Below are 16,575 nucleotides of genomic sequence, written 5' to 3'. Positions count from 1 at the left end.
CTTCGACAAAAGAAATTCAGAACACCTTACATTCAACAGAAGAAGGTATTCTAAGTCGTCCTATTCTCGTAAAATCTTGGCTGTAGGTAGATCTGTATTGTGCGTAGCCTCTTCCTTGGATGTGCTAGCTTAGCTATTTTTATGAACCCACTCGCCCACTTCTTTCAATTTCACGTCTTTTATTAACGGTCTTTACAGTGACCGTATTTACGTGAAGACTAACCAATTGATTAGGTTTATTAGAACTGCTAATGACGTGGGTCGGCCGGTAACTTTAGGATATGACACACTTATACCTAGTAGTATACTAGTAGTAGCTACCTAGGTAGCCTATAGGTACTAGCTACTAGTGCAGTAGGCTGACGGTCATATAGGTACTAGGTAGTAGTACTACTACTACGCTAGCTATAGCTATTCTCTTCCATCTTGCTATCCACCCACTAGGTAGGTAATAACAATTGTTTCAGTGTGAAACTGCGAGATCTTCCTCCCGGTACATCCCAGCTACTACCTAGGTAGGTAACCTAGCCTATTTCTAACCTTTCTAGTAGTAGCTAGCTAGCTACTCTCAATTTCCCATTCGGAGCTGAATGACCTCGTAGGCCCCAGTGCTAGGCCTTTGGACCTAAATTGTAGATTCTACTCCATTCCTAAATAGTAATATCAAGAGTTGCATCACAGGAATGGGTTCTGGCAATTGAACTTTAGGTATGCCCATTTATGTACATCTCCACAATTATCCTATGATAGGTAGACCAGCAATTGAGGTCCTTAAACCCCATGAGACACTGACACTTGCAAAGAGGCCCTATTGAGGTGATGGCAAATGCCAAGTCTGGGTTGAGCCTGGTTGCTAAAGTCGCAGCTCCCTAATGTGGGTTAGGCACTCTAGGATCGGTTAAGCCGTACGTCAAGATCAGTAAACAGTGACCTATTGTGTAATTTAGATTTAACAGTAGTGTTTCCCTTAAGTAAATTAATAGAGGACACTTACAATATTCATTTTCTTTTGTGCTGTTGGCCATGTGACCTAAATATAGCAAAAGAAAAAAAAAAAATCTTAGCCTTGTCCTTCCAACTTGCTAAACCCATCATAGCAGCTATGCAGAGAATAAATGACATATCCTAAACATTAATGCAGTATAAGTAGTCATTTCTCGTAAATAACTAAACGAGCAGTTCTTTATGTTACTGGTAGTAGAGACTGTATTCTCATTTGCTTGAATGCAGCCTTGCTGTAAATTGAGATTTAATGGTGAGCAAATTGTTTAACAGGCATCACTACATTTTCTTTGGGTCTATTAATATTAGACTGCATGCACCATCAGACTGTTGTAATGAATGAAAAAACCAAACTTTGCCATTAGTTAGGATACAGGTGTTCATTTTCACATTCCAGCCATGTGTTCAGTACTTCATATCCCAACAATGGTATCAGGTACACTGATCTAATCTGACTATAGTTGACAGTTTGTACATCTTGTTACAGGTTTTGATGACCTGATTAGGGACTTTACCCTTGCAGATCCTTAGTGGTTGGCATAAGTGTTAATGATCACCTGAGTTTTGGCTATTTTCTCTTCAGTTTCACATAGAAATGTTTCATAAGTATGTATTTACGTCGTTAATCTCATTTGTGGCTATCTTTGAAGACATCCTGGTATTTTTTTTTAATTTAGCTCCAGGACTTGAGAATATAATGTCAGGTATCTGAGCCACAAGTTACCCAGCTAGCAGCATGCAGCCTATCAAAGATCACAGATTAACCCTTAATCTCACTGTGAAGTCTGGGTTGAGCTATTTTAATCCAGTTAGGAGTGAGGGTGAGGGAAACATTTGTTTTCTTATGGTATTTTGGGGCCAAAACTATCTAGTCTTTTAATGTGAAAAAATGTTAGGCTTGAGTTTTTGGATGCGCTTGCCCTTAGTCCCATGCCCTAGTGTATATCCTGCAGTATGTAAAATGAACTTCTTGTAAGCTAGTTATATTTAGTTTTGGGCAAACCCCTTTTGCGCTATTCTGCTTACTCCATGACAAGATTATAATATTCTCCCTGTTGAGAGTATGTTAGCCTTTTGAGTAATCTGCAGTGATGTAACATACCTATATTTTGATGCTGTTGCCATGAACTGGGTCATACCTCAGAGTGTGATATTTGGTGATATTCTCAGGAATTTAGTTCAGTTGAGGCTTTTGCTTCTGCCTTATATGTAATCCCCATCAAATGAAAGGTTTGTATGTACAGTAGGTAAATGTAAAGCTTGTTAAAATGATGGTAGAGAAGGATCAGTAAGCGGTTAAGTGATGGCATATAAAATGGCCTTTTGTCTCTAAGACACATTTTATAAGTAAATACATTCAGTGCATGTTAGCATAAGGTGACTTTGGCACCTATGATTTAATTTTTCATAATTAGTTTCTGTTTTTGTTTTGAGAGCCAAGAAGTTAAATTCAAAAATTATGATTACTCTGCATTTGTTCTTTTCAAACTGAAATACTGCACATGTATACTCTATAGTTTTGTCTGTACACCTCTCTCTCTCTCTCTCTCTCTCTCTCTCTCTCTCTCTCTCTCTCTCTCTCTCTCTCTCTCTGTCCTGCAGATGCTTGCTAATTAAGCAGGCACCTGTACACCACTCATAATGCCACTGAGCATTATTTTAGTACGTAATGTTTAGGAAAATGGTCTTTTTTCATATTCACCCTCTTATGTATTCAAAGAAATCTGAATATCTCAAGTAAATTTTGATTTTTTTCAGGTGAAATGCCTTCTCTGGAGTGTGAGGTTTGCTTAGAGTTATACAATGAAAGCAATCACATACCACGCTGTCTCAGCTGTAACCATGTTTTGTGTACGTCATGTATCATACAGCTGTTGAGAAAAGAACCTCTCAAGTGTCCCTTCTGTCGCAGCTGGCATGGCAGAACAGTCATCTCCTCTGCTGATATCCCAGTGCATAACAGGCTAGTGAGTTCTTAGTTTGGATTTCTGCCACTTAGATTTGTATGCCAAGCCTAATGATTACTTTGAATTATTTTGCACAGGAATAGATTACAATGCCTTTGTATTCTATTTATGTATGTACATATATGTTGCTTTATGACGAGTCATATAAGCCTTTCTTGAATGGTAGGATGTTACACCCTTTACCATAATACAGCTGGCATCTTACAGAATATGAAGGATAGTCTTTATTTTTTTCTAAACCTATATATTAGTATGTGTTGTGTATTATTCATTAGTATAACCAGGCTGCTGAGCTCAAAACTAAGCTCTCATCTTATGAGGTTGGCGTAGAGAAAAGATTTTACTCAACTTTTTATTGTGGAGGTTTGGTTGTTACGTTTCAGAATGGTTTTCATAGGAAAGGGGGAATTGGGTAGAATTTCAACTGTTATAGTTCTGAAGTAAGGGTTAGTAATTTTAAGTACTGAGTGCATTTAGTATTGAGCATGTTGCACTTAGTATGTTATTCATTAATGGTTGTACAGTACGTACTACTTTCACTGTATTATACATAGGCGATGTAAGATTGACATTAGATGTCCACAAATTACAGTTGTAGTATTAACATTATTATTATTATTATTATTATTATTATTATTATTATTATTATTATTATTATTATTATTATTATATATCGTCCAATTTCATTCATATGATGATTCTTAACTTGCTTACGGCTCACCCTTGTGGTATGTGTTGTTAATTTAAACATCTGCAGTATAGTACATAAATGCTTTTATTCATTTATGTTGAAGTCTATGAAGAAAGAAATATATTTGCTGTAGTTTACAGATTATTCATGGTAATACATAAGTATTTTGCCAAGTTTTCTTTTTACTATGCATCCAAAAAGTATTAGTTGCAGTGACAGAACAATCCAAAATTGTCTTATGTAGGTATACACTGATCTAGGAAATGACCTTCACTACTGTTATTTTCATACCTTTGAGTCAACTGTATGAAACCTGCTAGTTGTGTGTGGCCTATTCTTTTGTGGATTAGTAATATGTTAGTTTATTTCCAATTGGTAACTGTTCCTTAGAGATGATGGCATGTAATAAAGTTTGAGTTTAATCAATTTATTTTGTTACTATCAGGTTGACCATTTCATTCTTTTTACATTTATTTTTACCACATTTATTAAGTAAAGTATGCAGTCTGGTTTATGTGGTTCTGGATTATCATGTAAGTTTTTTATGTTGTATTTGTAAATAAACTAGTGTTTTGATTGTATGCTGAATACTCGTCCATATGGGAATGAGTAGTAAGTTCCTGTGATACATTTGTGGCAACCACAATGAGGGCTTTAGTGATGTCTGAAAGTTTTGCCTTCAGGAGGCTCAGTCATGCTTCATTAGTTTGATAACACAGGTACATATGGTATTCCATTTCATTATAGTATTTAGACTTGTACAGCATTGAACTGTTTTGGTCTCTCTTGATTAGTATCATCAGTATTTCATTTGTACTTGAATTAATGTTAAGTTCATTTTTGAATGGTTTAAGTTCCTCTCTCAACCTTGTGATGTTAAAACTCTTTGTGTCTAGTATTCATAATTTTTTTGTTTTATACCATAGAATGTTGTTTGAGTGGTTTTCTTTCTTCAGTGTTTTTAGTAGGAATTCTAGACTTTAACTCTTATTTTAATGATAGGCTTTTGAATTTTGATTTTATCAACAGCTTCTAATAACTTAGATGTGATGGTTAAGTTTAAGTAGTACTCAGTTGAAGTTGTCAGTTCTGTGAAGTTACCATTTCCATTAGTTCATTTGTATAATTTATGGACAGGGTAACTATTTCAACAGCTTACCACTGAATTTTACTCTTATAAATCCTTAAAATAGGCATGTACATCACCATCAAAGCATTTAGTTAAGCAGTAAACTTTTACCCTCCTTGAACTGATACACACATCTTTTAATTTCATTGTCACAGATGTCTATGGTATCTGAAAACTTGAAGAGAAATTCTACAGCAAATGATGATGACGGAGCACAGAGTGAACAAGTAAGGTGACTTGTGAACATTACATTATTATTCTAATGTGATTACTACATACTTTCATTTGCATTAGAGGCATGGTTTCTTAATTTAATTTTAGGTATTATTCACACTACTGTACTCTGGTCAGAAATACATTTTACCTTTGATCAAGAAGGATGATTTGTTGACTCAACACTGACATTCCATGTACAATGCTATTGTTGCCTGCCTGCCTCTGTCACTGTAGCTTTTTTGTTTTTTATTTATACTATTATATTCCAAGAGAATATTAAATATCTCAGATGTTTACATTACTAAGGTATACTGTAATATGTATTACATTAGTAATGTATACTGTAATATGTATGTCATTCAGCTTTTGTGAATTTTAGCTGAAGCTTGATATCTGAGGGTCTGGAAGCTGAAGTGCCTATCTATTTATAGGAAACTCACTTGAATGTTGTACAGCTAAGAGCTGACATTTTGAGAGCCAGTGAAGAAGGTACTAATGTGTATGCCCAATTGTTAAGGAATGACAAACAGGCAAGATATGCCAGAGTGAGCATTAGTGATAATCGTTTACATCTGCATTGCTTGAAGGATGAGCCACCTCTTAATGACTCTCGTGTCATTTCAGTAAGTTTCTTAAATTTTATTTCGAAGACAATGATGCTTGAACTCTAGTAGACTTATTACTTCTTAATACTAGTTTTGTCTTTGTAATAGAAATCAGTTATATATATTTATTTTAGCCGTAATAAAGATATGAATGCACATCGTCACTCGAGTTTTGCCTGGATGAAAGAATTTCATTTATTTTTTATCTTCATTTATGTACAATAGTGGAAATATACATATTTAATTATTTTAGCTGTGTTCATTGACAAAGAATTATGACTTTCCAGCCTTTTGTGGTACTAGTCAAACATTTGAGTTCTCTCCTTTTTCACAAAGTACCATTAATAAACAAAATAGTCCTCTTGTAAATATGTTGTGATTTGTGTTATAGGATGACTCCCACTTAACTATTTTCATCACTTACATAAGTGCCTTGTTTGGCAGGTGTTAGACAGTAACAGTACATAATGGCTTACTGTAGCATTTTGATCCAAGTTGCATTGCTTTCTGCTATTTACATTTCATTTGTTCCCTTTGGCGTCTTCTCACTTGGCTGCACAATGACTAACACTACCCACACCCAATTTCCATCTTCAGAGAAACTCTTCAAGTCAAATGCAAATCTTTGGGCATGGTAAATCTGTTTCAACAAAATACCAACCCATTGATCATAGGCAGTCTTCAATGCAAATAGCTCCTCATTTGACCCAACTCATTAAATCCTGAAGGACAAAGACTCCCAATGCATATAGTATCCAGACACCACTTCCCATTAATATCCTCTTTGAAATTATTGTAGATTAATCATTTCCTGTGCTCTTGGCAACTATTTTTTTTCTTTGGAAAAAACTCACAGTACTCTTTGTATGACATAGATTGATTTCAACAATAGTATTTCCATTGCTACTGAACATAAAATTTCTATATAAAATTTTTTACATATAATAAGTTATTAGTATTTAAATTAACTTTTTTCATCGCAGGTAGATTATCATATTGGAAAATAATATTGGAATAGCACTGAATATAGGAATAGCACCGAATTGGCCAAATAACTGTTAATTTTCTTTTGTTCTTTAGTAACCATTAAAGATTGTAATTAATATTAACAGCCACAGTTTCAAATAGTACTATTGGCAATTATGTGTGTGAGGACATCAGTTACACTTAGCTCTTTGCCTTGTTACTCTTCATCTTTTGCTGTATTGCAGATATTGATTTAACAATGTTACATTCACCCAAATCTATTACTGTAATGGTAAATTCATTACTGCTGTTAGTTAATATTTCCTTACCTAAAATCTAGATAAATTTTATAATGTAGCTGTGCACCTGGATGCAGTTTTGTTCTATTTAATTATTAAATTTTGTTTAGTCAAAGAGGGAAGCATTAGAAGTCAGAAGTTACTTAATCATAAAGAAACCATAACATTTATCTTTGCCAATATAAAGACATTGATACAAGCATTTACTCATTTATTTCCAGTATGACATGGTTAGAGCATTAGCTGATGAAGTTTATTCTGTGGTGTTTCTTGAAATAACATGGAATGCTGCAGTTCAGGGAAAAGTTTACATTCATCTTCTAGATGATGCTGGAAGGACACGTCAGTTTTTATACCTGTGCACCGGTGAACGAGGCCCATCATACGCCAACACACGCTTTTTAGAAGTGTCAAACAAGGGAAATCCTGGGGAGCAGGTTTGGGGAGGTGATTACGAAAATAATGATGGAAGTGGCGGAGCAGCTTTGCCAGACATGACACGAGGACCTAAAAATCATCAAGATGTAGTTGCAGGATTAGTGGCTGGTTTCTATTATCCTGGCTTTGATCAGGACCACAATCCTTCACAGTTTGGCATTTACACCAGGGACATGGCTGGATACATTGAAATGTCATCCATGGGTCGAGTTCTGTCAGGTTTAGAAATAATGACTACTGTTGCTCAGCTTGTAGACTTGGGAGATGCATTTGTATCGGATTGTGGTCTGGTGCTCTTCCACTAAATTGTTATTGATGGACATCATTTCATTTCTCTTAAAATTCACCTGACACAAAGGCAAAGTTTGAAACCTGCATGTTTGTCCATAACCAGAAACCTGTCTCATTTTTGTTTGCATGGTGATAAAAATGATCTAATAGTATTTTAAGTCTGCTCCAGAAGGGCATGTGATTCAATTGTCGCTGCTAACTAATGTGTTATATAGTCACTTTTTATAAAAATTTACCCATATAATGAAAAATTAATACTGTCAGAAAGTAAAATCCTGGACAGGATGTATACCTTTTAATCCAATGTATGATTTTTTGGTGAGACTGAATAATAATGAAGCACCACTTTGTAAGAGTCATTTATGATGAATCTGCCCATGGTCTGTCAGTTGCAACAGTGTTTTGAGGTACTGGCCTAACCATATTCCAAATTGGGAACATTGTGTTCTGTTGTAACAGTTTAACAGTGTATGAAAACATTTTTGTATCCTGATTTATATTTCAGTTCATCAAGTGGATACAGTACTTCAGAGCAGAGCTTTCTTGATGAAACCAAAGACTCATTGTATTGTACATTATGTATAAAATGCTATTTTAAGTAGTACACACACAGTATGGTATGTGTTAATGAATAGTTGTTGAGGGATTTGGAGTATGTCAATGAAATTGAAAAAATTTCTGTCAGTTTAGCATAAGACAATTGTTATTTAAGAACTTTACATAACTCTAACAACAAAAAGACAATTTTAATATCAGGGAAGTAAATATTTGCTTATTTATAAATCAATCTAGCTAGTTAGAGCTTTAATAGTGTAAGGATATAGAAACATAGTTTTATATGAAGGAAGTGAACACTTACATAAGAATTAAGAGGCTTGTATGTTTTATATGTAATTGATTGTAAATTAGGATATTGTTATTTAAACATTTATCAGTCAGAATGGATTTTTCATTGTACATTAAGCATTTAAAAATCTTAAATGAAATTTTAAGATTGTAATACCACTTGTTATTTTCAGTGAAATTAATTTTTGTGTAATTTTGCTATTTACCATACTCTTACCAGTCATGCTCATTTCAGTTTAATTACAGCAGTGCATATTCTTGTCATCTTCAAAAATCTGAAAGAATTGTCTTCTTTTGCACCATTTTAACATTGCAAGTCAATTTATTGTGAGGTCAAGAGTCAAGTAGAAAATTTGAAATGATCAGTATGCAGATGAGAGTAAACAATATATACTGTATTTTTAAGTGATTCAACAATACCGAGTCATATTTATAACCTGAATGGCACTTCCCTGAAGGAATCTTAAATTACAGAGAAGTTGAAGAAATTGAGCAGGTCAGTAGACACACCAAAGAGAATGAATGAATTAAAAAAGTTGAAAGCGCCACATCTGGGGACTAAAGGACAAAATACAAAGAATCTTTAGTATCAGCTAGTGCCAAAGAATATATGTACAGTACTCTATATATTTAGTTACCCTATGGTTGATGCATTTACCATTTAGTCTATATACGTATAGGTATATAGATCGAGATTCCTTAGGCCATATTATTAGGAGGGTGATATATAAATAAGCTGTGAAATGTTTAAGAATTCAAATCTTATCTGTAAAGTGTTGGCAGCAGTTAATACCTACAAACTTTCCTTAAAAGGAATGAAGTGCATTAAGCTTCATTAAAATAAATCCCTTTTTATTAACATCATAGACCATACTGCTTGCTGTTGTAAACTCATAATAATTGCATTAGCACTGCACCTTTACAGTAATTTGTGATGCCTTGATTTCATTCCTGTTTGCATTGAAACTACAAGCAGTCAGGTTGACTTACAACAATTAATTCATAGCATGAATACCTGCAGTAAATATATTGCACGAATTCCTATTCACACTGGTTATTTTCATGAAGGTTTTTCAACACAGCTTTTCCATCGTGTAATTCAGTGAAATATAAATCTGCCTTGTATAACCAAACGCCCTCTCTTCACTACTGCTAAGTATATTGTAAGTTTACAACCTAAAAACAAACTGTATTCTTTGTGGTTGTGGTTATGCTGTTAGGTATCTGGTATTACTTTGGTGGATTCCAATAAGGTATTCTGTATTCAGACAAGTAGCTCATTTATCTTGTACCATTTCTACAGTACTCGTATTTATTTTGCTAGAATTTTTTTTCCTTCCCTCTTTTTGTGCTGTTTGTAAAGATACATTTGGCCAAATGTTTTGTGTTGTAACACTGAACAATTCTATTTCTTTTACTCTCCTATCCCTAATGAGTTCATTATATATAAACAAAATTGGAAATATGTTTGCATTCATATTTCAAAGGCCATTGGCTTTGTAAATTATTAGTCTGCTGTGTATTGTTATACTTTATATTAAAATATAAAATGGTTCATTTGTATTTTTTTTTAATTGAAGTTTTATTCAATGTGTATAAAAAGAAAATATTTATTTTTTAATTTTCACTTATTTCTAGAATTAAACAACTTATTATTACTGAACTATAACTGCAGTGGGGCCAATACCTTACATTATTTGGTTGAAAATATGTAAAGCTTCATTAGAGAGAACTAATTTTTTTTGCACTATTTCACTAAAAAATGTATCATTATTACTGTATAATTATTTTACCCAACATACAGCAAATAATTTTGGAGAAATGTTGAAATGACATAACTCATTCTATTTATGAAACAAAATTTCAATAAACTTGCCCAAATATGGACTCCTAGAATCTCGTTGCCGAGTGGTGTGCTTAATCTTGACTCATAGGTTGTCCCCGAGTAGTTTCTCTAAACTAATTAGCTAGGATTTTTTACCTTTTGGCCGCTCCTTTTTCATTCCATGCTGTATCGGAATGGTGAGAAGAGCCTTTATTAGGCTCAGAGGTCTGGCTAAACTAATCCTTTATAATATTTATAATATTAATGTAACAATGAAACTGGAAATAACGAAAAAGGACAAAAGCAGAGTAATGCAATATTAACTTGGCTTAAGTTGGAGAAACAAAGAAATCTCTAAAAACACATCAAAGGAGCACAAAGGGCTGTTAATATTAATAATTAAAAAATGCAATAGCCACAAATCGTTGGGATTCAACTACAGAATGAATTTTAAAGATATTAAACTGTACAGAAGCAATGTTGTAAAATGTTGCAAGGTTATGGCAGGGGTCCTCATTAACTCGATAGCAACGGTGGCTGGAAAGGAATATTTTGAAGTAGATCAAATAAACACCAAAACTAAGCTCTCAAGATTTGTAAGGGATACTAATAATCCAGATTTATTCCTTATATGAAAGCCAAATATCTGATCTCTCTGATTCTCACCCAAGATTAACATACCCCTAAGAAGCAGCAGATGGGCAGCAAAATTACGTATGTGGCCAGTCTTACGATATAATATCAACATAACCCAACCATGTGAGAGTTAACGACCTACAAAAAAAATTACTTGGTTTTAAATTGGCCTGCCCCAGTTATCTTAAGAATGGTGACTGACTGTGTACTATGAACATGATTCTATTAAGGGCTAAAACTGGATTCAAAAGTATTATGTACTTTATTTGCTTATTAAAGCCATTACGTAATCACAATAAACGTATGCAACAGAAGTTTCCTCTCTAACTGACTAATAATGAAATATGGTAACTTCCTTAACTGTAAGTTTAAAATAATTTAACCAGTCTGCTCATGCACATTACAGTACTATTATATGATGGACATAAAAATAACTAGCATAAAAAAAAAGGCTGAAATTGAAGTAACACATGAACAAGTTTGACTGAATTGTGGGAAGAGACCAAATGGTATAAATGAAGTAACAGATGGAAATCAATACTACAGGTAGAGTCTAATGGCAAAATGCTAGGAACCCTTTCTACAACCAATGGTTTGCACGAGACACATTACAGGCAGTACGTATAACCAATGGAAATTGTCTTCTGAGTGAATGCCCAATTCACAAAGATCACTACTTTACTACGTAGTGAGTTTTTCCATGCTTTTCATAATTTTTCCCTACGAACATGTTATGTATTTCAATAAGAAAAAAAGGCACTAACAGGAAAGTAAAACAAATTCCATTGCCAAGAACATTAATACAGTGCAAACCTTCTATTTTATAAAACTGAGCCGTTTCATGAGTCGAGCTTAACAATCTGACTTTTGCCGGGATAAGCTGGGAGATTTAGCTGATATTTGTCATGTAATTTTGGAGGCACAAATCGACCACCCAAAACATGATACTGGCCTGGAATGAAAGCAAGAAAGTTTAAATATTTCACATGAAAATACAATTTAGTTCTTGAGATAACTAGTATTCAAATAGGTTCCTGAACTCCAAGTAAGTGGACATTGGCTAAGGGACCATCCATTCTAGTGCCATTAAGAAAAATATTACTTTGATCAACTAGTAATTAACATATATGATTTTAACAATAAATGTTGAAATACTGTTTCACTCTCTACCATTAATTCTTTTGAATGGCATTGGAGTTGACCCTGTATTTGTCAGTTCCCAAGTAAAAGTACGTAATATTTTTTCTTAATATGAAAGCTGAATATCTGATCATTTCTTTGAAGAAATATTTTTTCTTCTTAATTTCAATGGCACTGAAATGGATGATCCCTTAGTCAATTTCCAGTTAACTGGAGTTCATCAAAGAAACGATGAAGGCCTATAGTTAGGCTGTACAGAACTACATACTACTTGATAATCCACAGCTACCCATCACAAAATGTATCAGTGACAAAAAAGGTATTGATAAACATAAACATTAAAAATGGTTAAAAAATAGGAATTTAACCTGCTAAAACATCCAACAAGAATAATAAAAAAAATGTGAATATGCAAAACTTAAGATATTTCACAGAATAAAACTGCTAAAGTACAGTACTACATTTATGAATATGTACTGTATACATGATTAAAGGGAGACAATTGTTATGTTCTTACCTTTGAAGTGTTTAGCACACAGTTTTGGGGCAGTGAGTGATATGAGCATGTCAGGTGAGAGGGCCTCTGTTCCTTCAACTGGACCATTTTCTACATGCCACCCAGATGGTATATCAACACTTGCTATGGGCACTGATGACTGATACCGAAAAAAATCATACAAAAAATTAGAAAAACTTTATTGCTAATGGAAGCAGCAGTTAATGGTTCAACAAACAATGTAGTAATATGTACATTCAACAAGACTTGCAAACTTTCTCCAATATCCTATTTCATAACATTAAATATTTTATTTCATAGTTGGCAGTGGTATACATACATTACTGATTCAATATGTATAAAATAAAAATTTTCTTTCTAACGTATAACAAATATTTGGAAGAAAAAGAACTTTATGTTCCAAAATACATGTACTTACTTACATAATTTTCTAAACTATGAAAATGATTGCAATGAAGCAATTTGTCTTAGGAAAAGGTGATACAATTGGAATAGGAGTTGGCAAGAGCCTAGGCTGCACACCTTGCTCTTCAATCAAAAAGAATGCAAAGCTGAACATGAGGAAAATGTGTGGAAGTAGCAGCAAAGGGAGTAGGACAGCCCACTAATACTGTGATGCTTTAAGGCTTTACTCTGTTTTTTGCCAAACCTCTTCCATTGCAAAACAACCTAGTTTGACTATTCCTCACAGGATAATTTTTGGGTGCAAGACCTACCCCTGCATGAAGCACAAAATTGGTGGGAATCCACCAACAAAGGTCATGAAGCAGTTAAATAACTGCCCTCATCCTGTACACCTTTATTGTTCTGTTTTCTTACCTTCAATTGCAAAACACAACACAGAAACCTTACCAAAAAATACCCAAAATGCATCATCTTCCAGGCTGTCAGGAGAAAACGTAGCAAGTCTTTCCTCCCTCACAGTGGCCGAGGCAAAGCAAGTAATGACAGAAGTTTTACCTTGTCACCATGTTTCAACAACGGATTCAAGCTCACACTGAGGAATTTCTGAAGCTACTTTCTAAAATGGGTGTCAGGAAATGAGGTAAATGGAATCCAGTACCATCATATGTTTCTGTACATAAATCCTTAAGTTTCAAGATGTGAAGGATGACAAACACAACACAAAAATGTAAATACCTTGGAAAGCATCTCCAAAATTGGTGCAAATAAGGGTCGTACTGGAGGTTTAAAGCTGAATCCGAAAAGGGCATCCACTACCAACTGATAATTGCTGTCAAGAAAAAAATTACAACTTAACTACTGTACAACACAGAATTACGCTCATAAAAGAACATAGTAATTAGGCTAAAATTATAAATATACAATAATAATAACCTTCATGAACTGCATTTAAAAACAAATATCTGCAAGATTTCACTAAATTTACTTATTCATTTGTAATTTTAAAAATGAAAATCAGAAGCAAATTGTCCATGGGAAGGAGGAAGCAATTATCAAGTAGGTTTGCCATATCTTTTAGATGCAGGAATATGGTATTACAGTGCACACTCTTCCAATTAAAAAACTATGGATAATAGTACGTGACTTTTCACAAACACCCCTAAATGTTTGGGCTATTCTCAACAAAACATATGAGTCATATTAGCACCAAGTTGGCAAAAATTACACATCAGTTTATGCCCTACAAGGAACAACTGATCTATTTAACACAAAAAGATAGCCTGAACACAATTTTACTCAAAAAAATAAAATGGCTATTACAAATTATGCACTATCACAGACTTTAAGGGCCATTAAAACCATTCATTTACAATACCCAAATAGAATCATCAAAATCATACCTGGTAAAATCTCCTGACTCTGGCATGCCTTCCAGGAATGGTATATCATACATTTTGCACTGATTTACAAGGTTGTTGAAGAGGGGCTTGTCTGTTGGCTTTGGGTAGAGTATCTTGGGGGAAAAGCCAAGGAGCTTCAAATGCCTAGCGCAGACTAAACCATCACCTCCATTATTACCTGGACCACAGCAAATCAAGACAGCCTTTCCAGCTTCTGGACTGTAGAACTGAAATGGCAGATAATGGTAAGGGAAATATATTACATTAACTTAACTGAATTTTATCTGTCTTTAACTAGAAAAGCATATAAGAGACAATTACTCATCATTTGTTTCAAGTTAAGTATATCTTAGTTTAACCAGACCACTGAGCTGATTAACTGCTCTCCTACGGCTGGCCCGAAGGATTAGATATTTTTACGTGCCTAGGAACCAATTGGTTGTCTAGCAACGGGAGCTACAGCTTATTGTGGGATCCGAATCACATTATATCAAGAAATGAGGGTTTTTTTTTCTTTTTTTAAACTATCAAAACCGGCAGCTCTATGCATTTTTAGAGGAACTTAAAGTATTTGCAGATTTTGGCTATTTGCAGTGGGTCTGGTACCTAACCCCTGCAAATATACAGGGAGTCTACTGTATACAGTAATTTAATCCTTCACCCTAAGAGTAAATCCACCATACAAGATACAAACTAAATAGTAAATCCACCATGTATGAAACAAACTTAAAAAACTGGAACCTAAACAAAGCTCTTACCTGTGCAATAGCATGGGCACAGCTCAGGCCTGCTAATTCCATTAGTTGATCTACACTAAACTGATACTCATTAAATAACTCCAAGTCAACATTTGTTGCTTCTTCTTGACTTAAATATCGAATTGTTGACATGGCTCTTGACAATGCGTGTGTTGCTTGAATTGTAAAACCTGACAAAATCAAAAAATTAATTAAAGAGAAAATGAGACTCAAAATCTTTCCACGCATTATAGTTAACTAAATTAAACTAGCTCTCCAAAAATATTTTCCCTTTAAAGATTAATTTTGTTATTCATTTTACACCAAATTCTTTCAGTTACCACATTACAAAATATTCTAATACGTATAGTAATAGTATACTTATAGTATTTTATACTTACAGGCATCTAAATCTGAAGTACTGTACATAGATTTGCTTCTATGGAACACTTAATCATTTGGTTGAACATATACTACATTTTGATATATGCACTGCATGTACGTATATATAATATGGGTAACATGGTCATTCCAGACTCTTAACAAGGACTTCATGGTTGTGCAAGAGCCCACATAGTACTACACACAGTTATGATAGTGGCAATTTACCTGAATTACAGACTATTAGCCTAAAACAGTGTTATGACGAAGGATAATTACATGCAAATATTTCCCTTAGAATTATAAGATATCAACTGCTTTTACTGCCCTATCTGCATGAGAGAAAGTGTTTGGGAAGTATGGAGAGGTCAAAGGTGATAGCCCTTGAAGACTTTAACCCAAAACTTGGTCTCATGTCCAGCTTCAATGTAATTGTAATACTTCTGGAGCTTTGCTTTTATTTGTTCCCCTTTGAGTGCTTTGATAATAATTACATTTTTAATTATATTCCTCTTTTTCATGTTTTCTCAATTGTCAATGCTTTATTTATTTTTTTTTGCTTTCATAAATTATTATTCCTACTTTTTCTATAGTTCTCTCTTCTATTTATATACTTATGCCATACTTTCTGTATATGCAAATATATTTTCATAAGGTTAAACAATGCTACAGAATCTTTGATAATGGTACAAATCATAAATGTTACCAGTACTAATCTTAAAATATGAAAATATTTGAAAACAACCTTTGTTGTTCAAAGATGGGTACAAGTTTAAAATCCCAACGCATCATTCACAAGCGTTCACCATCTCTGATTCTGCTGTAACTCAGCTTGCTAATAGTTATTATTTAATGATAACAATAAAATCAGCTTAATGAGGCAGCTGAGTCACTTTACTAGATTCTCATATGGCTTGCCCAAAGGATTAGTTCTTATAAATGAGAATTAAAAAGAAAGAAGTCAGACAGATAAGTGACAGGAAACCGATGTTTTTGTGTGGCACATTGTACAGTTATCTGAAGCTTTCCTGCAAACCTAGCTACACTGCATTCTGTGGTTTACTTTTCAGCTGCTTCCATTACA

General features: G+C 33.9%; 2 protein-coding genes across 2 annotated transcripts; one reads left to right on the top strand and one right to left on the bottom strand.

Moving 5' to 3' along the window:
• Positions 1-494: 494 nt before the first annotated feature.
• On the top strand, positions 495-10,161 carry LOC135197047 (uncharacterized). Its single transcript, XM_064223982.1, has 5 exons — positions 495-515; positions 2,761-2,969; positions 4,945-5,016; positions 5,437-5,628; positions 7,097-10,161. The coding sequence occupies exons 2-5, from the start codon at positions 2,766-2,768 to the stop codon at positions 7,616-7,618; spliced, it is 990 nt and encodes a 329-aa protein (XP_064080052.1). The 5' UTR covers positions 495-515; positions 2,761-2,765; the 3' UTR covers positions 7,619-10,161.
• Positions 10,162-11,155: 994 nt separating this feature from the next.
• LOC135197048 (NAD(P)H-hydrate epimerase-like) lies at positions 11,156-15,301 on the bottom strand (the record flags this gene model as incomplete). Its single annotated transcript, XM_064223983.1, is given in 5 exon segments — positions 11,156-11,863; positions 12,569-12,707; positions 13,709-13,802; positions 14,374-14,600; positions 15,132-15,301. Coding segments are annotated over 5 exon segments (743 nt in total), but the record flags the coding sequence as incomplete, so codon positions are not given.
• Positions 15,302-16,575: the final 1,274 nt, after the last annotated feature.

Source organism: Macrobrachium nipponense, chromosome 18, assembly GCF_015104395.2.
Source record: "Macrobrachium nipponense isolate FS-2020 chromosome 18, ASM1510439v2, whole genome shotgun sequence".
Classification (NCBI taxonomy): domain Eukaryota; kingdom Metazoa; phylum Arthropoda; class Malacostraca; order Decapoda; family Palaemonidae; genus Macrobrachium; species Macrobrachium nipponense.
This window is presented reverse-complemented; position numbering and strand designations above follow the sequence as displayed.

What these genes read in the sequence shown, in the direction of transcription:
- LOC135197047 (XM_064223982.1), top strand. Translation starts at nt 2,766, where the DNA reads ATGCCTTCTCTGGAGTGTGAGGTTTGCTTAGAGTTATACAATGAAAGC. An exon ending in TCCCAGTGCATAACAGGCTA is followed by an intron (nt 2,970 to 4,944) that starts GTGAGTTCTTAG and finishes TCATTGTCACAG; the next exon opens with ATGTCTATGGTATCTGAAAA. An exon ending in ACGGAGCACAGAGTGAACAA is followed by an intron (nt 5,017 to 5,436) that starts GTAAGGTGACTT and finishes ATCTATTTATAG; the next exon opens with GAAACTCACTTGAATGTTGT.